The following is a 26,789-nucleotide window of genomic DNA, read 5'->3' as shown; positions in this document are numbered from 1 at the left end:
CAATTTGCGGACCTTTCACAATTTGCAACGATAACAGGCTGCCATCTTGCAATTGTATGAAGGGCTTCACCGTGAGATCACCAGACGACCGGGTGCTAGATGATCGAACCAGTGGGTGCTTGAGAAATGCTCCATTATTAGACTGTAGCAAGCTCAACAGACAAGTTCTACTCTGCCATTTGTGAGATAGTTGTGAGAATAGCATCGCAAGCACTCATTGCTAATTGCTATCAAAATTCTCAAATTCCCTTATAACAAAAGGTTCTCAAATCAATATACTTGCCTGCTGTATCATTTCAAACCATGTCTATAGCAGGTTAGGTGCTAGAGTAAATAAATGGGTTAGGCGAGTTCAGTTTAAAGATGAAGAAAATGGTTACCAGGTTAGGTGCATGCTGAGTGTGACCTTCCGGCGATAGCTTCGAGTAGCTTAGGCATCGGAGGGGTGTCGACTTCAACAAGACCCTCAAGAATCTGGACTATCTTGCCCATCGTTGGCCGTTCAAACTCCCTGTCCTGAATGCACCAACAGGCAACCTTGCAAGCCCTTTCAACCTCGTCGACGATGACATCACCGTTTAACCTATCATCCACGAAGCTCATGACATTTCCCTCGAGAAGCTTGCGTGCCACCTGGATGGGGAAATAAACAATGTCATCACCACTGCTGCCGCATTCTCCGTTCGCGTTCATCCTCCCAGATATGATTTCCAATAGCACCATCCCATATCCGTACACATCGACTTTGGGCGTGATAGCCACTCCACTGATCCATTCAGGAGCAAGGTACCCAATTGTGCCCCTGGTTGTGGTCATGACCCTGCTAAAATCCCTTGTGAGAAGCTTTGCCATCCCAAAGTCGGTGATCTTAGGAACGAACAACGCGTCGAGAAGTATATTTTGCGGCTTTATATCACAGTGTATGATGTAGTCCAGGCAGCTTTCGTGCAAGTATGCTAGCCCCCTGGCAACTCCAAGAGCTATTTGGTATCTGGTTCTCCAATTCAGAGTTTTGGCACTGCTCCTGAACAGATGGGCGTCAAGGGAACTATTTGGCATGTGTTCGTAGACAAGAAGCTTCTTGTCGCCCTCACAACAAAAACCAACCATTTTGACTAAATTTGTATGGTGGAGGATTCCAATTGAACTCACCTCAGCCCTGAATTGCTTCTCTTGTTGATAACAACCGTAGAGCCTTTTCACTGCTATAGTGGTCGAATCATTTAGTGACCCCTTGAACACAGAACCAAAACCACCTGCCCCAATCTTCTCCGAGAAATCTCTAGTTGCACGCCGCAAATCGCTGTATCTGAATGAAACAAGCCCACTACCACCATGGATTTTGTCTAATGTTTCACTGTACCTTTTGTTCCTCCTGGTCCTGCGTAGCACTACGATTAGTACCAAGATACCCAAAGCGTTGAGGCCTGCACCGATGGCACCCAAAATGACAACTACACTGTTGTTTTTCCGGGTCCGGAACTCTTTTGCCGCGAGGCGGATGTGAAGAATTTCCCCATCGCCGCTGGAGGCATCATCAATCTGGTGTTGTTTTACATTCAGCAATCCACCATGCCACATAGAACAGCCACCGCTTCCAAAGGAATATGCAGTGCAAGAGCAGTTGCTCAGACAGACCTGCTCGCATTGGGCTGCGCCGGTGACATGTCCCGCGGTGCTGTGGGGATTATAGGGCAATCTGACGGCCGGCATGGCGTAGAACATGTCAGACATGCCAACCATGGTGCCGTTACTAATGCTATCACAATTCAGCTGAGTGTTCCTCCTGCATCCGCTCGTGCTTCGATCATCAAGGTCCCAATCCTCAGGCGAATCCACGGAGAATCCCTTCATGCAGCTGCAAGGCGGCGGCGCGTTGTCGTCGCAGACCGTAAATGGCCCGCAGGCGGCATGTACCTCGCACTGCGCGGTGGGGTGGGTGTAGACCGTCGCCCAGTTCTGCGTAGCTTCGTGCCAGGCCAACACCTTCCTCTGCCCGGACACGTCCAGGAAGCTGTACATGGTGATCGTTTCGTCGAGCAGGTGGTAGGCGAAGGAAACCTCCCGGTCGTCGTTGACGAACGTGAAGCCAAACAGGTGGCGGGCGGTCATCCCCGGCACAGAGCTGAAGTACTCGCCGTTCCACTCCCCGCTGGACCAGTACGGCACGGACGAGTCCCACAGCATCTGGACGACGCCGCTCCGTCCCAGCTCCATGGAGTACAGGCCCGGAGCCTGGTCGATCCGGTTCTTCCTGGAGACGAGGCGGCGGCTCCGGCCGGTGACCTTGTCCAGCCCGATGGTGGCGCCGGGGAGCAGAGTGTCCGTGGGGTGGTCGAAGCTCTGCCACAGCACGCCGGAGGCGTTGGAGGCGCTGCGCAGGACGAGGTTCCCGGTGTCCAGGAGAAGGAGGACCGTCCTGTTGTTGTTGTTGGCTGTGACGTCGGCTTGGGTGGACCAGGCGACTTTGCCGCGGTCCACGATGACGAGGTTGCCGTCGCCGGAGATCGTGAGCTCCGGGGAGGCGGCGCCGGCCACCGGGCCGCCTCCCCTGTTGGCCACCCACACCAGTGTCAGCTTGGGAACACGATTGAGGTTGAACCATATGCCTAGTTGAGTGTTGTTGCCGCCGGAGCCGGAGGGGTTGCTCTCGCTGCCTGGGATCTGGATGAAGCCGAGCGCGAACTTGCCGCCGCTGGAGACGAGCTTGTCGTCGCCGGCGAGCGACTGGCCTGGCGAGAGGGAGTACGTCTCCGTGGACGCGGAGCTCGCGGGAGCGTGTAGGGCGCAGAGCAGGGCGAGCAGGACGGGGAGAGGCATGGCGAGGCGAGAGCTGTTGAGGTGAGGACGGTGCGTGGGGATTGAATTGTCAATGAGACGCGGGAGGCGGGACAGACATCCGCTCTGCTAGGGGCGCGGGAGGCGGGACGGATGCTCACGAGTCTTTGAATAATTTTAATGGTTGGAACGTGTGTAATAATTTGAGGATTGACTTCACTGGTGAAAACGAGAGTTGGCAACTTGTGCTGCCCTTTTGGGCTGTTCGCGGAACGCTCCTTCTTCATAGCTTCTGTGCGTGTGATAATGCAGGTGCGTGTATGTAAACCTTTTCGTTTATACCGTGTTAAAAATAGTAGTACTACCTTTGTATTAAAATGTAAGATGCTATTTTATTTTGTATATAGGACACAAAAAATGGACGCGGATTTTTGGGGGCATGCGGCCACGCGATGTTGGAGTCCAGTGCGTCCGTGAGTGCGTCGCGATTGCTATTATTATAGCCCTACTCACAATACCTGGCACGTTGTTATTATCCAGCGTTCCCGGGTACAATGTGCTATAACTGCTCTTGAGAACCTTGGAGTACACATAATTAAGCAGGCGTGCTAGCTCAGCTTGTACTGCTGTAGATCTTGTCCAAGCAGTCTTCAATGGAGAAACGGAGGCGGAAGAGGAGATGGGTTCTGCATAAACGGGAATTGGGTTGCAGGGTAGCTGGGTGTATTGATTCGCCTGGGATGTTTTAATTTCCATAACACATGTTGGCTGACCAAATGCTGAATTATTGACGTTCGGATGGGTGTGGTGCACACGTAGCGCGTGGTATTAATGTCGTCCCTGCTCCTTTTGCACAAGTAACCTGGCTCAAGCCAGACTTAATGTTCCATGCACACAAACGTTGGAGATGTATTATTGATAGGACAGCTTGCTACGTATGTAGTAGTACTAGTAGATACATGCAGTACATATAGCACACAGAAAAGAAAAAATACATAGGGAAACTAGAGCAAATCCATCGCGCGGGTGAGGGGTATGAAGATCATGGCCATGAGCAGCCTGTTCATGGCGTCCATGATGAAAATATTCTTCAGCCATGCTTGATACGTGTCGATAGACCGATACATGCAAAATCAGATGTCCCCAACGCACGCTGAAGTACTGTGTGTATTTGTTCTCCCACTTCGAGAAACTACATCTCGCGATTAGCAATATATACCCCCGGACGATTTGACCACCGCATCATGGAGAAATCCTCTATTCTTGTTTCGTGTTGTTTTTCGGTTAGATTCTCCTCCTGCAGGCATCATGTCTTCTCCTTCCTCCAACCATGGGGAGGACGATGCTTGGTTGTTGAAGACAACTGAAGAGAGAAGATACAAGAGAAGCCACCAAGGAGGACGAGGTTGAAGGAGTTGTCAAGGACCATGCCCAAGAACGTCGGCAAACCCTACCTATGGAAGAAATTGTGGGAGAGGAAGACATCCTTCAACCCTACTATAACCATCTCACCCCCACTGAAATCGAGGCTTTAAGCGCCTTTGAAATGGTACGAGTTCAGAATACATATCTCACTCGTGAAGTTATTTTGTTGGAAGAGCAAAATATCGCCCTTCGGAGCGTCAGCCGTAGATTGGAGTACCTGTTGAAGCTGAAGTGCGAAGCCACTACTACCTCATCCTCTTCATCAACACCACCACCACCACCAAATAAGGAGACCTAAGCACACGGGTATGGGCACTCCCCTTGGCTTGTGCCAAGCTTGGGGAGATGCCCCGATGTCTTATCACCATCAATTTTATTTTCTTTACCATTCTTAGTTCGATCCTTAGTTACTTCATGATTTAATGAAAGTTTAGTATGATCTATTTTTGAGTGCTAGTTCAGTGATCTATCTATCTACGTAATCGAGTTGAGAGTTATATAATAAAGATTAGTTTGAGTTTTTGCTTCTTTACCTTTTCATTTCAATCAAAATAAAGAAAACAATGAAAAATGTCATATGCTAATCTTATGGAAAGTAATGACATTACATAAGGAAAAGTATAAGTGGTAAAATTTATTGAAAGTCGACAAACATAACATTGGTCGATGATGCAATTCATGAAAGAATTAATAAGGGAAGAGAAGATTCACATGCAAATATACCATCTTGGACATCTTTTATGATTGTGAGCCCCCATTAAATATCTTATGCCAAATTGTTGAGTTGGATAAGGAAGACAACGTACTGAGTTATGTTCGTTCATATTCACATAGAAGTTATATTGTTATAGATCCTCCAACATGTGGTGCTTGCCCAATATCTTTGCTAGCCAAAAATCCGCACTGAGTAGAGATACTACTTGTGCATCCAAAAACCTTAAACCCAAATTCATGTTTCGAGAGTCCACCATACCTACCTATGGATTGAGTAAGATCCTTCAAGTAAGTTGTCGTCGGTGCAGAAGGCAATAAAAAATTGCTTCTAAATATGTTTGATCTTTTAGTGTAAAGGAAAAATAAGCGTTGTACGAACTTGTGATGGCAAAGTAATAAAAGTGACAGACTGCATAACAAAGGTTGCTATCATAAGAGGAAATATAACATGAAATTCTTTTGCATTAAGAGATCGTGCATCCAAAAAAAAGGCGCATGACAACCTCTGCTTCCCTTTGCGAAGGGCCTATCTTTTAATTTTATGTATTTACTTTTTATGCAAGAGTCAAAGTGTTCCCCTCTATTCTTTTTTATTTTTCTCTTTTGCAAGCATCATGTGGTGGGGAAAGATCTAGACACATATATCCAGTTGGATATGAGTGATCATGAGTTATTATTATTGACATCACCCTTGAGGTGAATAAGTTGGGAGGCGAAACTATAAGCCCCTATCTTTCTATGTGTCCGGCTGAAACTTTTTGCCCCATACATATGTTGTGAGTGTTAGCAATCATAGAAGACTAAATTATGGTTGAGTATGTGGACTTGCCAAAAGGCTCCGATACGAGACCCTTCCTGAAAATATGATGAATCCCAATTGCAAAGTTGACTAAGAACATAGTTTGTTGGTTTTCAAGAAAGTTTATGCTTTATACTTCGATGTTGTGATGAATCATTACTTGCTCATGAGAAGTGTTATGATAAAGTTTATTGTTGTTATAATAATAAGCATGATGCTATTATGTCCGTATTTTGTTTCTATCGACACCTCTCTCTCTCTAAACATGTGGACATGATTTTCGATATCGGCTTTCGCTTGAGGAAAAGCAAGGTCTAAGCTTGGGAGAGTTGATACGTCCATTTTGCATCACGTTTTCCTACTGTTATTTATGGTATCTTTATGCAATATAACACTTTGTGGAGTAATTCTAATGCCTTTTCTCTCATAATATGGAAGGATTACACAAAGAGGGAGAATACCGGCAGCTGGAATTCTGGCCTAAAAAAGCTATGTCAGAGATACCTATTCTGCACATCTCCAAATGAACTGAAATTTTACGGAGATTATTTTGGAATATATAAAAAATACTGGCGAAAAGAAATACTGGAGTAGGCCACCCAGGTGCCCACTAGGCACCAGGGCACGCCTACCCCCTCCCCCCCAGGCGCACCCTAGTGGGTAGTGGGCTCCATGGCCCACCTCTGGTGCCCATCTTCTTACATAAGGTATTTTAACCTATAAAAAATAAGGAGAGGACTTTCGGGACAGAGCACCGCCGTCTTGAGGCGGAACTTGGACAGGAGCTCTTTTTCCCTCCGGTGGAGCGATTCTGCCGGGGGAACTTCCCTCCGGGAGGGGGAAATAGAAGCCATCGTCATCACCAACAACCCTCTCATCTTGGGGAGGCCAATCTCCATCAACATCTTCAACAACACCATCTCATCTGAAACCCTAGTTCATCTCTTGTGTTCAATCTTTGTATCAAAACCTCAGATTGGTACCTGTGGGTGACTAGTAGTGTTTATTACATCTTGTAGTTGATGCTAGATGGTTTATTTGGTGGAAGATTATATGTTCAGATCCATTATGCTATTTAATATCCCTATGATCTTGATCAGGAATATTATTTGTGAGTAGTTGCCCTTGTTCTTGAGGCCACATGAGAAGTTTTGTCATAAGTAATAATGTGAATTTTATATTCGTTCGATATTTTGATGATGTGTATGTTGTGATTCCTTTAGTGGTGTTATGTGAACGTCGACCACATGACACTTCACCATTGACGTTAGCTTGAATCTGCATTGGTATTTCCCCAAAGAGGAAAGGATGATGCAGCACAGCTTCCGCAAGTATTTCCCTCAGTTATGTAACCAAGGTTATCAATCCAGTAGGAGAACCAAGCAACACTATGTAAATGGTACCTGCACACAAAGAACAAATACTTGCAACCCAACGCGGAAGAGGGATTGTGAGTCCCTCCACTGTAAAAAGATAGATTAAATTGTATGAGATTGGATAAATAGATCTAGCAATAACACAAAATAAAATAGGCAAAGAAAAAGTGCAGCAAGGTATTTTTGGGTTTTTGGAATAATAGATCTGAAAACAATATGATAAAAGATGGACTCGGGGGCCATAGATTTCACTAGTGGCTTCTCTCGAGAAAATAGCATATGGTGGGTAAACAAATTACTGTTGGGCAATTCATAGAAGAGAAAATAATTATGATGATATCCTAGACAATGATCATGTATATAGGCATCACGTCCAAGATTGGTAGACCGAAATGATTCTGCATCTACTACTATTACTACACACATCGACCGCTATCCAACATGCATCTAGTGTATTAAGTTCATGGAGAAACGGAGTAATGCAATAAGAACGATGACATGATGTAGACAAGATCTATTCATGTAGGAATAGACCCCATCTTTTTATCCTTAATTGCAACGATACATGCATGCCTCGCTACCCCTTCTATCACTCGGTGAGGACACCGCAAGATCGAACCCATCACATAGCACCTCTTCCCATTGCAAGATAAATCAATCAAGTTGGCTAAACAAACCGATATATCGAAGAAGAAATATGAGGCTATAATAATCATGTATGGATATGAACAAATCTGATCATAAACTCACAATTCACCGGATCCCAACAAACACACCGCAAAAAGTCATTACATCAAATAGATCTCCAAGAACATGGAGGAGAACATTGTATTGAGAATCAAAGACAGAGAAGAAGCCATCTAGCTGAAGGAAATATGCCCTAGAGGCATAATAAAGTTATTATTTATTTCCTTATATCATGATAAATGTTTATTATTCATGCTAGAATTGTATTAACCGGAAACATAATACTTGTGTGGATACATAGACAAAAGAGTGTCACTAGTATGCCTCTACTTGACTAGCTCGTTGATCAAAGATGGTTATGTTTCCTAACCATAGACATGTGTTGTCATTTGATTAACGGGATCACATCATTAGGAGAATGATGTGATTGACTTGACCCATTCTGTTAGCTTAGCACTTGATCGTTTAGTTTTTCTGCCATTGCTTTCTTCATGACTTATACATGTTCCTATGACTATGAGATTATGCAACTCCCGTTTATCGGAGGAACACTTTGTGTGCTACCAAACTTCAAAACGTATCTGGGTGATTGTAAAGGTACTCTACAGGTGTCTCCGAAGGTACTTGTTGGGTTGGCGTATTTCAAGATTAGGATTTGTCACTCCGATTGTCGGAGAGGTATCTTTGGGCCCTCTCGGTAATGCACATCACTTAAGCCTTGCAAGCATTACAACTAATGAGTTAGTTGTGAGATGATGTATTACGGAACGAGTAAAGAGACTTGCCGGTAATGAGATTGAACTAGGTATTGAGATACCGACGATCGAATCTCGGGCAAGTAACATACCGATGACAAAGGGAACAACATATGTTGTTATGCAGTCTGACCGATAAAGATCTTCGTAGAATATGTGAGAGCCAATATAAGCATCCAGGTTCCGCTATTGGTTATTGATCGGAAACAGTGCTAGGTCATGTCTACATAGTTCTCGAACCCGTAGGGTCCGCACGCTTAAAGTTATGATGACAGATTCATTATGAGTTTATATGTTTTGATGTAACGAAAGTTGTTCGGAGTCCTGGATGTGATCACGGACATGACGAGGAGTCTCGAAATGGTCGAGACATAAAGATTGATGTATTGGACGACTATATTCAGACACCGGAAGTGTTCCGGGTAATTTCGGAGAAAACCGGAGTGCCAGAAGGGTTACCGGAACCCACCGGGGAAGTATTGGGCCTTAGTGGGCCTGAGGGGAGAGAGAGGGCAGCAGCCTAGGAGGTGGCACGCCCCCTCCCATGGGGAGTCCGAATTGGGCTAGGGCAGGGGGCGCGGCCCCTCTTTCCCTCTCCCTCTCCTCCTCTTTCCTTCCCCCTTCCCCCTTCCTAGTTGGACTAGGAAAGGGGGAGTCCTACTCCTACTAGGAGGAGGACTCCTCCCCTCCTTGGCGCTCCCCAAGGGACGGCCGGCCTCCCCCCTTGATCCTTTATATACGGGGGCAGGGGGGCACCTCTAAACACACAAGTTGATCTTCGTGATCGTTCCTTAGCCGTGTGCGGTGCCCCCCTCCACCATATTACACCTCAGTCATATCGTTGCGGTGCTTAGGCGAAGCCCTGCGTAGGTAGAACATCATCATCGTCACCAGGCCGTCGTGCTGACGAAACTCATCCTCGACACCCTGCTGGATCGAAGTCCGGGGATCGTCATCGAGCTGAACATGTGCTGAACTCGGAGGTGCCGTACATTCGGTGCTTGGATCGATCGGAACGTGAAGACGTACGACTACATCAACCGCGTTGTCATAACGCTTCCGCTTTCGGTCTACGAGGATACTTGGACAATACTCTCCCCTCTCGTTGCTATGCATCACCATGATCTTACGTGTGCGTAGGATTTTTTTTGAAATTACTACGTTCCCCAACAGTGGCATCCGAGCCAGGTTTTATGCGTAGATGTCATATGCACGAGTAGAACACAAGTGAGTTGTGGGGATATAAGTCATACTGCTTACCAGCATGTCATACTTTGGTTCAGCGGTATTGTGAGATGAAGCGGCCCGGACCAACATTACGCGTACGCTTATGCGAGACTGGTTTCACCATTATGAGCACTCGTGCTTAAAGGTGACTAGCGGGTGTCTATCTCTCTCACTTTAGTTGAACCGAGTGTGGCTACGCCCGGTCCTTGCGAAGGTTAAAACAGCACCAACTTGACAAACTATCGTTGTGGTTTTGATGCGTAGGTAAGAACAGTTCTTGCTAAGCCCGTAGCAGCCACGTAAAACTTGCAACAACAAAGTAGAGGACGTCTAACTTGTTTTTGCAAGGCATGTTGTGATGTGATATGGTCAAGACGTGATGCTATATTTTATTGTACGAGATGATCATGTTTTGTAACCGAAGTTATCGGCAACTGGCAGGAGCCATATGGTTGTCGCTTTATTGTATGAAATGCAAACGCCCTGTAATTGCTTTACTTTATCACTAAGCGGTAGCGATAGTCGTAGAAGCAATGGACGGCGTAAACGACAATGATGCTACGATGGAGATCAAGGTGTCGCGCCGGTGATGATGGTGATCATGGAGGTGCTTCGGAGATGGAGATCACAAGCACAAGATGATGATGGCCATATCATATCACTTATATTGATTGCATGTGATGTTTATCCTTTATGCATCTTATCTTTCTTTGATTGACGGTAGCATTTTAAGATGATCTCTCACTAAAATTATCAAGAAGTGTTCTCCCTGAGTATGCACCATTGCGAAAGTTCTTCGTGCTGAGACACCACGTGATGATCGGGTGTGATAGGCTCTACGTTCAAATACAACGAGTCCAAAATAGTTGCACATGCAGAATACTCAGGTTTAACTTGACGAGCCTAGCATATAACAGATATGGCCTCGGAACACGAAGACCGAAAGGTCGAGCGTGAATCATATAGTAGATATGATCAACATATTGATGTTCACCGTTGAAACTACTCCTGTTGGAAATATGGCCTAGAGGCAATAATAAAGCATTATTATATTTCCTTGTTCATGATAATTGTCTTTTATTCATGCTATAATTGTATTATCCGGAAATCATAATACACGTGTGAATACATATACCACAATACGTCCCTAGTAAGTCTCTAGTTGACTAGCTCGTTGGTCAACAGATAGTCATGGTTTCCTGACTATGGACATTAGATGTCATTGACAACGGGATCACGTTATTAGGAGAATGATGTGATGGACAAGACCCAATCCTAAGCATAGCACAAGATCGTGTAGTTCGTTTTGCTAGAGCTTTTCCAATGTCAAGTATCTCTTCCTTAGACCATGAGATCGTGTAACTCCCGGATACCGTAGGAGTGCTTTGGGTGTACCAAACGTCACAACGTAACTGGGTGACTATAAGGTGCACTACAGGTATCTCCGAAAGTGTCTATTGGGTTGACACGGATCGAGACTGGGATTTGTCACTCCGTATGACGGAGAGGTATCTCTGGGCCCACTCGGTAATGCATCATCATAATGAGCTCAAAGTGACCAAGTGTTTGGTCACGGGATCATGCATTACAGTACGAGTAAAGTGACTTGCCGGTAACGAGACTGAACAAGGTATTGGGATACCGACGATCGAGTCTCGGGCTTGTAACGTACCGATTGACAAAGGGAATAGTATACGGGGTTGCTTGAATCCTCGACATCGTGGTTCATCCGATGACATCATTGAGGAGCATGTGGGAGCCAACATGGGTATCCAGATCCCGCTGTTGGTTATTGACCGGAGAGCCGTCTCGGTCATGTCTGCATGTCTCCCGAACCCGTAGGGTCTACACACTTAAGGTTTGGTGACGCTAGGGTTATTAGGAAGACTTGTATGTGATTACCGGATGTTGTTAGGAGTCCCGGATGAGATCCCGGACGTCACGAGGAGTTCCGGAAGGGTCCGGAGGTAAAGATTTATATATGGGAAGTTGTCATGCGGACACCGGAAAGTTTCAGGGCATATCGGTATTGTACCGGGGCCACCGGAGGGGTTCCGAGGGTCCACCGGGAGGGGCCACCCCTCTTGGTGGGCCACATGGGCCGCGTAGGGCAGGGCACCAGCCCCTGGAGGGCTGGGCGCCCCCCCACTTGGGCCCATGCGGCTAGGGTTGGGGGGGGGGAACCCTAGAGGGGGCGCCCCCTTTGCTTGGGGGGCAAGTCCCCCATCCCTGGCCGCCGCCCCCCCTCTAGATCCCATCTAGAGGGGCCGGCCCCCCTTGCCCCTTCCCCTATAAATAGAGGGGTGAGGGGAGGGCTGCAACACACAACCAAGGCGCAGCCCCTCCCCTCCCCAACACCTCTCCTCCTCCGTCACGAGCTTGGCGAAGCCCTGCCGGAGTACTGCTTCTCCACCAACACCACGCCGTCGTGCTGCCGTTGGAGCTGTCTTCCTCAACCTCTCCTTCCTCCTTGCTAGATCAAGACGGAGGAGACGTCGTCCGTTCCGTACATGTGTTGAACGCGGAGGTGCTGTTCGTTCGGCACTTGGTCATCGGTGATCTGAATCACGTCGAGTATGACTCCATCATCACCGTTCCCTCGAACGCTTCCGCACGCGATCTACAAGTGGTATGTAGATGCAAACTCACTCCCTTGACTCGTTGCTTAGATGGACTCATAGATGGATCTTGGTGAAACCATAGGAAAATTTTTAATTTTCTGCAACGTTCCCCAACAGTGGCATCATGAGCCAGGTCTATGCGTAGTTCTCTATTGCACGAGTAGAACACAATTTTGTTGTGGGCGTAGATCTTGTCAACTTGCTTGCCGCTACTAGTCTTATCTTGCTTCAGCGGTATTGTGGGATGAAGCGGCCCGGACCAACCTTACACGTACGCTTACGTGAGACCGGTTCCACCGACTGACATGCACTAGTTGCATAAGGTGGCTGGTGGGTGTCTGTCTCTCCCACTTTAGTTGAAGCGGATTCGATGAAAAGGGTCCTTATGAAGGGTAAATAGAAGTTGACAAGATCACATTGTGGTTATTCGTAGGTAAGAAAACGTTCTTGCTAGAACCCAATTGCAGCCACGTAAAAGATGCAACAACAATTAGAGGACGTCTAACTTGTTTTTGCAGCAATTGTCATGTGATGTGATATGGCCAGAAGTTGTGATGAATGATGAATGATATATTGTGATGTATGAGATCATGTTCTTGTAATAGGAATCATGACTTGCATGTCTATGAGTATGACAACTGGCAGGAGCCATAGGAGTTGTCTTTATTTTTGAATGACCTGCGTGTCATTGAAGAACGCCATGTAAATTACTTTACTTTATTGCTAAACGCGTTAGCCATAGAAGTAGAAGTAGTCGTTGGCGTGACAACTTCATGAAGACACGATGATGGAGATCATGATGATGGAGATCATGGTGTCATGCCGGTGACGAAGATGATCATGGAGCCCCGAAGATGGAGATTGAAGGAGCTATATGATATTGGCCATATCATGTCACTATTATATAATTGCATGTGATGTTTATTATGTTTATGCATCTTGTTTACTTAGAACGACGGTAGTAAATAAGATGATCCCTTATAATAATTTCAAGAAAGTGTTCCCCCTAACTATGCACCGTTGCTAAAGTTCGTCGTTTCGAAGCACCACGTGATGATCGGGTGTTATAGATCCTTACGTTCACATACAACGGGTGTAAGACAGATTTACACATGCAGAACACTTAGGGTTAACTTGACGAGCCTAGCATGTACAGACATGGCCTCGGAACACAAGAGACCGAAAGGTCGAACATGAGTCGTATGGAAGATACGATCAACATGGAGATGTTGACCGACAATGACTAGTCTGTCTCACGTGATGATCGGACACGGCCTAGTCGACTCGGATCGTGCAACAGTTAGATGACTAGAGGGATGTCTAATCTGAGTGGGAGTTCATTAAAATAATTTGATTAGATGAACTTAATTATCATGAACTTAGTCTAAAACTTTTTGCAAAATATGTCTTGTAGATCAAATGGCCAACGCTCATGTCAACATGAACTTCAACGCATTCCTAGAGAAAACCAAGCTAAAAGATGATGGCAGCAACTATACGGACTGGGTCCGGAACCTGAGGATCATCCTTATAGCTGCCAGGAAACAATATGTCCTAGAAGGACCGCTAGGTGACGCTCCCGTCCCAGAGAACCAAGACATTACGAATGCTTGGCAGTCTCGTGCTGATGATTACTCCCTCGTTCAGTGCGGCATGCTTTACAGCTTAGAACCGGGGCTCCAAAAGCGTTTTGAGCAACACGGAGCATATGAGATGTTCGAGGAGCTGAAACTAGTTTTCCAAGCTCATGCCCGGGTCGAGTGATATGAAGTCTCCGAAAAGTTCTATAGTTGTAAGATGGAGGAAAATAGTTCTGTCAGTGAGCATATACTCAAAATGTCTGGGTTGCACAACCGCCTGTCCCAGCTGGACATTAACCTCCCGGATGAGGCGGTCATTAACAGAATCCTTCAGTCGCTCCCACCGAGCTACAAGAGCTTTGTGATGAACTAAAATATGCAGGGGATGGTGAAGACCATTCCTGAAGTATTTTCAATGCTGAAGTCAGCAGAGGTTGAAATCAAGAAAGAACATCAAGTGTTGATGGTCAATAAGACCACTAAGTTCAAGAAGGGCAAGGGTAAGAAGAACTTCAAGAAGGACGGCAAAGATGTTGCCGCGCCCGGTAAGCCAGTTGCCGGGAAGAAGTCAAAGAATGGACCCAAGCCTGAAACTGAGTGCTTCTATTGCAAGGGGAAGGGTCACTGGAAGCGGAACTGCCCCAAATACTTAGCAGACAAGAAGGCCGGCAACACTAAGGTATATTTGATATACATGTAATTGATGTGTACCTTACCAGTACTCGTAGTAACTCCTGGGTATTTGATACCAGTGCCGTTGCTCATATTTGTAACTCACAACAGGAGCTGCAGAATAAGCGGAGACTGGCGAAGGACGAGGTGACGATGCACGTCGGGAATGGTTCCAAGGTCGATGTGATCGCCGTCGGCACGCTACCTCTACATTTACCTACGGGATTAGTTTTAAACCTCAATAATTGTTATTTGGTGCCAAGTTTGAGCATGAACATTGTATCTGGATCTCGTTTAATACGAGATGGCTACTCATTTAAATCCGAGAATAATGGTTGTTCTATTTATATGAGAGATATGTTTTATGGTCATGCCCCGATGGTCAATGGTTTATTCTTAATGAATCTCGAAGGTAATGTTACACATATTCATAGCGTGAATACCAAAAGATGTAAAGTTGATAACGATAGTCCCATATACTTGTGGCACTGCCGCCTTGGTCACATTGGTGTCAAGTGCATGAAGAAGCTCCATGCTGATGGACTTTTAGAGTCTCTCGATTATGAATCATTTGACACATGCGAACCATGCCTCATGGGCAAAATGACCAAGACTCCGTTCTCCGGAACAATGGAGCGAGCAACCAACTTGTTGGAAATCATACATACCGATGTGTGCGGTCCAATGAGTGTTGAGGCTCGCGGAGGATATCGTTATGTTCTCACTCTCACTGATGACTTGAGTAGATATGGGTATGTCTACTTGATGAAACACAAGTCTGAGACCTTTGAAAAGTTCAAGGAATTTCAGAATGAAGTAGAAAATCAACGTGACCGAAAGATAAAATTCTTACGATCGGATCATGGAGGAGAATATTTAAGTCACGAATTTGGTACACACTGAAGAAAATGTGGAATCGTTTCACAACTCACGCCGCCTGGAACACCTCAGCGTAACGGTGTGTCTGAACGTCGTAATCGCACTCTATTGGATATGGTGCGATCTATGATGTCTCTTACCGATTTACCGCTATCATTTTGGGGATACGCTCTAGAGACAGCTACATTCACTTTAAATAGGGCACCGTCTAAATCCGTTGAGACGACACCGTATGAATTATGGTTTGGGAAGAAACCTAAGTTGTCGTTTCTAAAAGTTTGGGGATGCGATGCTTATGTCAAGAAACTTCAACCTGAAAAGCTCGAACCCAAGTCGGAAAAATGCGTCTTCATAGGATACCCTAAAGAAACCATTGGGTATACCTTCTACTTAAGATCCGAGGGCAAGATCTTTGTTGCCAAGAACGGATCCTTTCTGGAAAAAGAGTTTCTCTCGAAAGAACTAACTGGGAGGAAAGTAGAACTCGATGAAGTACTACCTCTTGAACGGGATAGTAGTGCAGCTCAGGAAAATGTTTCTGTGATGCCTACACCAACTGAAGAGGAAAATAATGATGATGATCAAGGTACTTCGGATCAGGTTGCTACTGAACTTCGTAGGTCCACAAGGACACGTTCCGCACCAGAGTGGTACGGCAACCCTGTCCTGGAAATCATGTTGTTGGACAACGGTGAACCTTCGAACTATGAAGAAGCAATGGCGGGCCCAGATTCCAACAAATGGCTAGAAGCCATGAAATCCGAGATAGAATCCATGTATGAAAACAAAGTATGGACTTTGACTGACTTGCCCGATGATCGGCAAGCGATAGAAAACAAATGGATCTTTAAGAAGAAGACGGACGCGGATGGTAATGTCACCATCTATAAAGCTCGACTTGTCGCTAAGTGTCGGGGAAACTGATCCACGAACACCTATGGGGCCGGCGGACCGGGCCCCTTTCAGTTCGGCGGGGGGCGGAGGTCGCACGAAGAGCGGATCGAGGCGAAGCACACGAGCAGTTTACCCAGCTTCGGAGCTCTCCGGAGAGATAATACTCCTACTGCTGCTTGTCTGATTGTATTCTGTTCTTGCTCGAGAGAGCTAAGTGTTTTTCTGGCTTCCGAATGAGCCAAACCCCCTCTACGTTGCGCATGGGCCTCCTTTTATATGCTCAAGGGGTCACCGACAGGTGGCAATGCAGAGAAGGGTAAAAATGGAAAAGAAGTTGTGGTTGGTACACCTACTTGCACAGTGTATCCTACCTAACCCTGACGGCAGGGGACAAGGGCATTGAATGCACGTTTGTGTCGCCCAAACAGTGCAGAAAGGGACCGTCAGGGACGCCACCGTTCGCCACGATGGCGATCTTGTCAGCATCGCATGCGACCGCGCACCGCTGGCTGCACAGCCTCCTGCCACGCGCGCCTGGAGGAGCCCCCGGGCGACACGTTGGTGGATGCGCTGGAGCGTGGGTACAGGGTGGTTACTTGCCGCGGCAAGCGCCTTGCCGCGGTCGTCGTCTTGTCGCGCCCGGAATCTTGCCGCTCACCAGGCCTTGAGATGCCTTGGTTGATCTTCCCGGCAAGCTCCTCTTGCCGGGGTCTTGTCGCCTTGCCGGGACGCGTGGCGCGTTGCGGCAAGTTCCTTGGGATGCCTTGGTTGGCCTTCCCGGCAAGCTCCTCTTGCCGGGGCCTTGTCTCCTTGGCTTGAATACTTTGTTCTTGAATGGCTCCAAAGGAACCACGGAGGACCGTGGCGGTCATCCGGCAAGCCTTGCCGCGGGGTGCTGCAACTGCCCGTGCACAAGTTCGGGATACTAGGGTACCCCTATTCTAGTACACCGACAGGAGCCCCCGGGCCTGGGCCACACACGGCGCCGAGCGCTGTTGGGCCAGGCCCAAAACAGGGCACGGGCACACGCGGCCTGGGTTACGCCGAATCTTGCTCCATATCCACCGCGCCCTCCCCTAACGGCACGCGTTGAATGCGGCGTCGTGGGAGAGATCGTGGGTGGTTTCTTTATTCGGAAGGGTGAAACGTCCGCCCCCTCCCTCTTTATAAGCAGGGGAAACAGGGGCAGTTCACCCGTCTCTCCGTTTGTTGCTCCAACTCCAGAAATCTCCGCCGCTCCCCCCCCTTCTTCTCGAAGCAGAAAGAGAGCAGTGCTCCGCCCCCCCCATTGCCACCAGCTTCACCAACGCCGTCGACCTCCCTCACCACCTCCGCCATGGCTCCAAAAGCCGACAAGGGGAAGGGCGTGAAGTCGGCCGAGGCGCAGCGGCTCGCGGCGCTGCGGAAGGAGCGGGCCCTCTTCCCCCCTCAGCTTGGTGCGCAGGAGCTGAGGGAGTACTACTACCTCTTCTGGTCGACAGAGACGCGAGCGCATCCGCGCACGAGGGTACTCCCGGCCACCGCTTCGAGACTGGCTCCGACCGGGTATCCCTTCTTCGCGTTGTTCTTCTACCGCGGGCTCTGCCCGCCTTTTTCTGATTTTCTCTTTGAGCATTTGCTTGACTCTTCTCCCCTCTTCCATTCGTCAGATCCATCCGCCACAGAGCCGATGGAAACCGAGGCCGCCGAAGGAGAGGCCGGCGTTGATGAACCCGCCGGCGAAGAGGCCGCCAAGGCTACCGCCGCAGAAGCCGGCGAGGGATCTGGCGATCGTACTGACGGCCCCGAGGCCGCAGGAGCGCCAGGCACTGCACCGACCGTCGACCCCTCCGCTGCTGCTGCGGCGCCAGGCTCCGAAGAGCCCCAGCCCGGCACCTACTTGAAGGCCGGCGACGGCATCTTCATCAAGCTTCCCTGGGCATCAAGCTCCAGGGCGCCGGTCGAAGGAGAAACCCTGGATGGAGAAGTGCTTGCCTCCGCGGGGCTGATGCTGGTCGACGCGCCAAGCGGCAGCAGTGACGAGCCTGAAGAGGAGCGGCTGCTGCGGAAGCTGACGTCGCTCTACCATGCCCGACAAGCCAAGCTGGCTTCCCGAGAAGCGCTTGTCGTGAGGGCGGGAGTTGATATCGAGAAGCGCGCGGAGGAGCTCCGGGGCCTCAGGCAGGATGCTCTCTGGAATCTGGCAGGGGAGCGGGAGCAAGTCGCCGAGGAGAGGAAAGCCTTCCTCCTCGCGAAGGCTGAGCTTGAAGAGCAGCAGCGGCTTGCTGCCGAGAGGCTATCTGCGCGGGATGGTGATTTGGCACAGCGCAAGGTCAACCTTGACAGCCACAAGGAAGAGCTTACCGCGCGTGAGCAATCAATTGGCGGGGCTGTCAAGGAAGCAAGGGATGCTGCCGCAGCCGCTGAGGCCGCCAAGAAAGAGCTGGAGGCGAAGGTGGCGCAGCTGGAGGCCAATCTCAAGACGAGCGGCGAGGAGCTTGCCATGCTCAAGCGCGAGCGCGAGAAGGATGCTGCCGCCCATGGTGAGCTGCAGGGTCTTCTCGCTGAGAGGAGTAAGGAGCTCAGCGCCGCCAAGGATTCCAACGCGGATCTTGAGCTGAAGCTGGCTACGCTGACTCAGACGCTGGACGACGCCAGGGAGCGGGAGGTGACCTTGTCGGAGAAGATCAAGGCCGACGAGGCGCTGCTGGCGAGTATTGCCGTTACCCAGAACTCATTTAGGGAGACTGTGGAGCACTGGACCGAGGGTCTGGTGAATATTGCCGCAGTCATCGACGGGGAGCTGGCGCAGCTGGGGATGGAGGGCTTCGGTTATTCTTCCGACGAGCATCTCCAACCCAGCGCCAAGCTCAGTTTGTTCTTCAAGGGCGTGGCGACGGCCCTCCAGCGGCTCCGGGAGAAGATCCCAAAGCAGCTAGCCGACGAGTCGCGCAAGATCTGCGCGGGAGTTCTTCAGAAGGTGCTGGTGAAGGTGGCCTTCCGCAACCCAGGCCTCAACCTCACCAACGTCCTCAGGTCCTTGCCGCCTGACGCTGATCTGGAAGCGCTCAAGGCCCTTGTCGCACCCATTATGGACAAGGTGAGCGATATCAAGAGGGTTGAGGGCGATCGCGTAGACTAGGCCGCCCGTTTACTCTTTCTCCTTGTCGCTGCCGGCCATATTATGAGATCAGTCTGTTAGAGCTGCGACAAGTTATCTTGTAATATAACTCTATTTCTAGTATCGATTGCTACGTTATTTCCTTTACTAGATTCCTTCCTTTGTATGTTTTTACCCTACGCTTTTAGGGAACTTGTTGGCGCAGGCACCCGAGCCACGAGCGCTGAGTGCGGGACGTTAGCAGCCTGCTGGCGGTGCCGCTTCCGACAAGAAACCTTGTCGCGACTAGTTGCAGCACACTTAAGTTGTTGAGCGGACTCGAAACAAAGTAAGGGCGCAACTAGCTATGAGTTGGTTCCTCCGCGCACAGGTTTTCCATACAAATCACGGTCGTTCGAGGAAGATAACTTAAAAATTAGAACTAACTGCTCAAACTGTGGCAACTTAGCTTTTCTGTTGTTTGCTTCCCGGCAAGATGAAACTTCTTTAAACGACGCCTTGTCCGCACCATTATCTTCTCCTTTCCCCCGGCAAACTTGTGTGCGAGGGAACCTTCCTTTCCTTTATTGATAAAAAGAAAGAAGAGAAAATAAAGGTATGGAGCCTTTCGGCTCGTTATTGCTTACCGGGGGTAGGTGCTGCACAAAGTGTCAGATAACACGTGCAAAAAAGAATATAATGCATGAAATTGACAAGATGTGCGGAGCACATGAGCTTTACTTATGCACGGGATCTGCGCCCGGCTTTGTACAAAGGATTACATGCAACATCGGCAAGACTTGTACAAAAGGTGGTTGCCGGAACGGGTTCCGGCAACCGCGCCCTACGGGTAAAACTTACGAAGATGCTCAATGTTCCAGGAGTTACTCACCGGAATGCCATCTTCGGTCTCAAGGCGGACAGCGCCGGGCCTAGTGACTCGTTTCACCTGATAAGGGCCTTCCCACTTTGGCGTCAACTTGTTGGAATTCTTGGCGGACTGAACGCGTGAAAGAACAAGGTCGCCTTCCTCGAAACTTCTGGCATTAACCTTGCGGCTATGGTAGCGGCGCAAAGCTTGCTGGTATCGAGCAGCTCGTACAGCAGCCTGAAGATGGTCCTCCTCAAGGAGCAGCGTGTCATCTTGTCGCAGCTGCTCTTGCTCAAGCTCATCATAAGCGAGCACTCGAGGCGACCCGTATACGAGTTCTGTGGGGAGAACTGCCTCTGCTCCATAGACTAGAGCGAAAGGTGTCTGGCCAGTGGCTCGATTTGGCATCGTTCTGATCGACCAAAGAACCACCGGCAGCTCCTCGATCCAGTTTCTTCCGCACTTGTGCAGCCTGTCGAAAGTCCTGGTCTTGAGCCCACGCAGCACTTCAGCATTTGCCCTCTCCGCTTGACTGTTGCTTCTCGGATGAGCAACAAAAGCGAAACAGACCTTGGCGCCAAGATCTTGGACGTATTGCATGAAGGTGCGGCTCGTAAATTGCGTGCCATTGTCGGTGATGATCCTGTTAGGGATCCCGAAACGGCAAACAATCGACCTGAAGAACTTGACTGCTGACTGTGCTGTCACCTTCCTCACTGGTTCCACTTCCGGCCACTTCGTGAACTTGTAGATTGCAACGTACAAGTATTCAAAGCCCCCGACAGCTCGGGGAAAGGGGCCGAGGATGTCGAGCCCCCAGACCGAAAATGGCCAGGATAAAGGGATCGTCTGGAGAGCTTGAGCTGGCTGGTGTATCTGCTTGGAATGGAACTGGCACGCTTCACACTTGGTTACTTGTGCAGTTGCATCCTGGAGGGCTGTCGGCCAAAATAAACCTTGCCGGAATGCCTTGCCGGCAAGTGCTCTTGCGCCAATGTGGTGACCACATACGCCTCCATGTATCTCTGCCAATAGCTTCTGTCCTTCTTCCCGGTGAATACACTTCAATTTCACACCGTTGTGTCTTCTTCTATACAGTGTGTCATCGACAAACTGGTACATACTTGACTGCCGGGCTACTCTTTCCACTTCTTCTTGTTCTTCGGGAAGTTCTCCTGTCTGAAGGAAATGGACAATCTGTTGTGCCCATGCTAGAGCTTGCGGCTCGACAACAAGGACTAAAGGCACATCTGCTGCTGCGGGAACATCCGCTTCTACGGCAAGAACCTGTGGCTCCGCCGGAGCTTGATGTTCCCCGGCAAGCTTAACGGAGCAAAACTTGTCGGGAGTGTCTGCTTCAACGGAACAAACCCTAAGGCTTGTCGGAGCAGACTGCTCCTCAGCATGCTTGGCGTTGATCTTGGGGACCTTCTTGGCGGCGGCTTCAGGGAGCTCTGCCAGAAAATAGTCACCAGAAATCAACTTCCTCTTCTTGCTCTGTCCAGTTGATGGTGTTACAGACGGTTGAGTCAGCTTGAGCACAAAGATCCCTGGTTCCACAGGTAACTTAAGTGCGGCGCACTTTGACAGGCCATCAGCAATGTCATTCTGAGCTCTTGGAACATGTTCCATCTGTAGGCCGTCAAAGTGCTCTTCTAGATTTCTCACTTCATCAACATAAGCTTCCATCAACGGACTCTGATAATTCTTGTTCACTTGGCGGACGACAAGCTGTGAGTCACCCCTGACGATGAGCTTCTTGATCCCAAGGTCTGCCGCGATCCTGAGACCGGCAAGCAAACCTTCATACTCTGCAGTATTGTTCGTTGCTTGCTCCTTGGGAAAATGCATCTGGACTACGTACTTGAGGTGCTCTCCGGTGGGCGCGACAAGCAGCACGCCCGCACCGGCGCCTTGCAGCGAAAAGGCACCATCAACGTACATCAGCCACTCTTTGCTTGCTTCCTTGACGGGGATGCTCGTTTCTGGAATCTCTTCGTCTTGTGTTGGTGTCCACTCTGCTATGAACTCCGCCAATGCCCTGCTTTGGATAGTTGAAGTGCTTTCAAACTTGAGGCCAAAGCTTGACAGTTCCAGTGCCCACTCGACAATCCTGCCTGTCGCTTCTGGATTTTGCAGTATCCTCTTGAGTGGAAAACGAGTGACGACTGTGATCTCATGTGCTTGGAAGTAATGGCGCAGCTTTCTCGAGGCCATGAGAAGGCGAAAAGCAGTTTCTGCACCCCAGAATACCTTGACCTAGCCCCCTGCAGAAGGGAACTGACAAAGTAAACCGGGCGCTGCACCATTCTTTTCTGCATCTCCTTATGCGTCTGCGCAGATCCATCTTTGTCGGGACCAGAGCTTGCCGGATTAGAGCTTGCCGGACCAGAGCTTGCCGGACCAGAGCTTGCCGGTGAAGCCCCCTGCTTGTCGCTGGATGCATTTGCCGTGGTTGCTGGCTCATCATTCGCCTCCCTCTCCGCTACTAACGCAGCACTAACCACTTGATTGGTTGCCGCTATATATAGCAGCAACTTCTCTTGTGGCTTAGGTGCGACAAGTGTTGGAGTGGAGGACAGGTATTTCTTCAAGTCCCGCAGCGCAGCCTCCGCTTCCGGAGTCCATTTCATTGGACCTGCCTTTTTCAATATTTTGAAAAATGGCAGGGCGCGCTCAGCAGACCTAGAGATAAACCTGCTGAGAGCAGCTACGCAACCGGCAAGTCTTCGTACATCCTTGACGCGCTTCGGCACTTCAATCTGCTCAATGGCCTTGATCTTGTCGGGATTGGCTTCAATTCCCTGTTGAGACACAAAGAACCCGAGAAGCTTGCGGGAGGGGACTCCAAACACGCACTTCTCGGGGTTAAGCTTGAGGTTGATCTTGCGCAGATTCGCAAAGGTTTCGTCTAAATCTTGAATTAGGGTCGCCTTGTCCTTGCTCTTGACCACTATGTCATCCATGTAGGCTTCCACATTTCTGTGCATTTGCGGTTCAAAAGCGTCATGGACTACCCTTGCAAATGTTGAACCAGCATTCTTCAAACCGAAAGGCATCCGTATGAAACAGTATGTGCCACATGGGGTAATGAATGCGGTCTTCTCCTCATCTTCTTCTGCCATGAAGATCTGATGATATCCTGAGTATGCATCAAGAAATGAAAGCAAGTCACATCCGGCCGTCGAGTCAACAATCTGGTCGATGCGCGGCAAGGGAAATGGATCTTTGGGGCAAGCTTTATTAACATCGGTAAAGTCAATACACAGCCTCCATTTTCCGTTTGCCTTGCGCACGACTACAGGATTGGCCAACCACGTAGGATGGAGCACTCCTCTGACAAGGCCTGCTGCTTCCAATTTCTTGATCTCTTCTGCAATGAATTCTTGGCGCTCCAATGCCTGTTTCCTGACTTTCTGCTTGACGGGCCACGTGTGAGGACAGACGGCAAGATGGTGCTCGATTACTTTCCTGGGAACACCGGGGATGTTAGATGGTTGCCATGCAAACACGTTGACGTTCGCCCGCAGGAAAGCAACGAGTGCGCTTTCCTATTTAGGGTCGAGAGTGGCACTGATGGTGAAGGTACCACCAGTGCCGTCCTCCTTGGCGGACACCTTCTTGGTCTCTGGTGGAGCTGCCATTGTCTTCTTACACTTGCCGGTGGAGCTCGATGGTGCGTCCTCGACGGTAGCGCAGCACTCCGAAGAGGTGCGCTTGCCGGAGTGGGCATCAGAACTCTTGCCGGACTTGGTCTTCTTCTTCCCCCCGGGAGCTTTAGCGGCAAGTGAGTTGCGATCTGTTGCGGCTGCTGCTTCCCGGTAAATCTTGTCGGTGCAGATAAGGGCATCCTTCTTGTCGCCAGGGACAGAGATGACACTTATCGGGCCTGGCATCTTCAGTATGTTGTATGCATAATGAGAGGCTGCCATGAACTTGGTGAGTGCTGGACGGCCAAGTATCCCATTGTAAGGCAATGGAAAGTCAGCAACGTCAAAAGTGACCCTCTCAGTCCTGAAGTTCAACTCGCTGCCAAATGTTACCGGCAACGTGATCTTTCCCTTTGCTCCTTCCCGGATTGATTCCTTGAAATGTGCCGGTCTCTTCGAGCTCGCCATCAGGGATCTGAAGCTTCTGGAGTACTGCGGAGGAGATCAAGTTCAAGCCGGCCCCGCCGTCAACTAGCATCTTGGTGACCTTGAGGTTGCGGATAGTTGGTGAAACCAACATCGGCAAGCACTCGACCGCAGTTATGCGATCAGGGTGATCCTCAATATCAAAGATGATAGGCGTGCTGGACCATTTCAGAGACTTGCGTGACTCGACGGGTGGTTCTGCCGCATTGACTTCCCGCACCCACTGCTTGAGCTGGCGGTGTGAAGTATGCAGAGAAGCACCACCGTCAACGCACAGGACCTCTGTGGCTTTCTGGAACTCCTGCTCGTCGGTCTCATCTTCATCCATATCTTCATCGTCGTCGTCCTCTTCATCCTTGTCGCGGCCGCGGGGAGGTCTGTCTCCTTGCCTCTGCTTGGCCTTGCTGCGGCGTCCTCCTCGGCCGGGCGTTTCTTGCCAGCTCCTCCAGCACCTTCCTGGGCTTTCTCCTTGTCGTGCCGCTCGTATTCAGCCTTTTGCTGCTCAACAAGCTGCTCGACCTTCTTGCAACTCTGGAGGTCATGGCCCTTGGTGCGGTGGATCTTGCAGTATTGCTTGTTGGTGCTGTCCTGCTTGTCGGCGACCGCCACAGCTGCGGCAACCTCCTTGCCGGAGCTACCAGCTTCGGCTTTCTTGCCGGACTGCTCAACAACTAGCACATCTTTGCCTTTCTTCTTCCTGTTGTTCCGCCGCCGGTTCTGTCTTGCCGGGGCAGTGTCCTCACTATCAGATCCTCCTGCTCCCGTGTTCTCTCCGGGGAGTTTCCTCCCTTCCTCAGCACATGCACACTTGTCGGCTAGGGCATATAGCTCACTGACATCTCTAATCTTGCACATCGCCATCTCCTCCCGCATCCTGCGGTTCCGCACGTTCTAATGGAACACGCTAATTACCGCGGCAGGGTGGACATCTGGGATGTTGTGCTGTACGCGGCTGAATCTCTGAATGTACTTGCGCAGGGGCTCTCCTTCCTTCTGGGCAAGCAGATGAAGATCGCTCTCTTGGTCATGAGGCTTGTGGCCGCCTGTAAAGGCGCCGACAAACTGATGGCACAGATCTGCCCAGGAAGATATGGAGTTGTCCGGCAAGTGCATGAGCCAGGATCTGACATTGGGTTTGAGTACTAGTGGGAAGTAGTTGGCAAGGATCTTGTCGTCTCGTCCCCCGGCAGCCTGCACCGCAATGGTGTAGATGCTGAGGAACTCCGACGGATGCGTCTTGCCGTCGTACTTCTCCGGTACGTCTGGCTTGAAGTTCTTCGTGCTGGGCCACTGGACTTGCTGCAGCTCACGAGTGAACGCAGGGCAATCTACCGCGTACGGCAAGTCGCCTGGTTCCCCTGGCGCATGCATGTCAACAGAGGGCCCAACGCGCTTGTCGGATTGACGTCGCGCTTCTCTTCAGCGCTCGATGCGAGTACGAGCGTCTTCTTGCTGTCGTTCGTGAAGAACTTGGCGCTGATCACGATGAGCTTGTGGATCCAATGATGCAGTGGAGTCGCTGTCGAGGTGGATCCGACGAGTCGGCGATCTTGGCCTTCGGGGTGGAGAGTGCATGGTGGTTGCACCCCCACCGGTTTCGTCGCCACCGGCTCGTGCCTGGCAGTCCTGCCGCGGCTGCGATGCAGTTGGCTGCCGCGGAGTGTTGCCGTTGGCAAAGCCGATGAGACTTTGAATGGTGTCCCTCCATTGGTCGATCTTGTCTTCCGCTGGAGGGTAATCCAGGAGCAGTTGAGCTCGCGCCAAAGCTTCCGCCGGAGTGGTGGGCGGTAGTGGCGGACGGTGCGAGGAGCGGGATATGCTCGGACTTCTAACTATGTTAGAAGGAGTAGTATCCCGTCCAGGTGACCGTGTCTCGCTCGTGCCGGCACGTTGGCGCACATGCTGGTCTTGAGCACCTCGAGATCCACCAGCTCGATCTTGTCCCAACGAACGTATGGTACTGCGAATACCATGACGCTGTCGGTCCTGCGCCTCCTGAGATGGGCGCGGGACATGTACGGACGCCGAGGTCTGCGCGGCCTTGTCCTTGGACCTGGCAGCATCGTGATCTTCCTCGTCGACGTCCGTTCTTCCGCCGGCGCCTACTCCACCACCCGCTTGCTCCGGTGGTGGTGGAAGTGACGTGGACGGAGCAGCTGCCACCGAAGTCTTCTTCTTCGGTGGCATGTCGAAGAAGAAAATGAAGATCTAGCTCGTGTGAACGCCGGATCAGGTTCACGCAATCTCGACGCCCCCTACCTGGCGCGCCAAAGATGTCGGGGAAACTGATCCACGA

The 26,789-nt window shown here is 49.9% G+C and overlaps 1 protein-coding gene across 1 annotated transcript; it reads right to left on the bottom strand.

Moving 5' to 3' along the window:
• Positions 1-243: 243 nt before the first annotated feature.
• Positions 244-2,820, bottom strand: LOC119360937 (G-type lectin S-receptor-like serine/threonine-protein kinase At2g19130). The gene has a single exon (XM_037626371.1). It carries the CDS (start codon positions 2,818-2,820, stop codon positions 385-387), a length of 2,436 nt encoding a protein of 811 aa, XP_037482268.1. The 3' UTR covers positions 244-384.
• Between the last annotated feature and the right edge of the window lie 23,969 nt (positions 2,821-26,789).

This window comes from Triticum dicoccoides, chromosome 2B (assembly GCF_002162155.2).
Source record: "Triticum dicoccoides isolate Atlit2015 ecotype Zavitan chromosome 2B, WEW_v2.0, whole genome shotgun sequence".
In the NCBI taxonomy this organism is placed as follows: Eukaryota; Viridiplantae; Streptophyta; class Magnoliopsida; order Poales; family Poaceae; genus Triticum; species Triticum dicoccoides.
The sequence above is the reverse complement of the archived record's forward strand: the minus strand, read 5'-3'. Positions and strand labels throughout refer to the sequence as shown.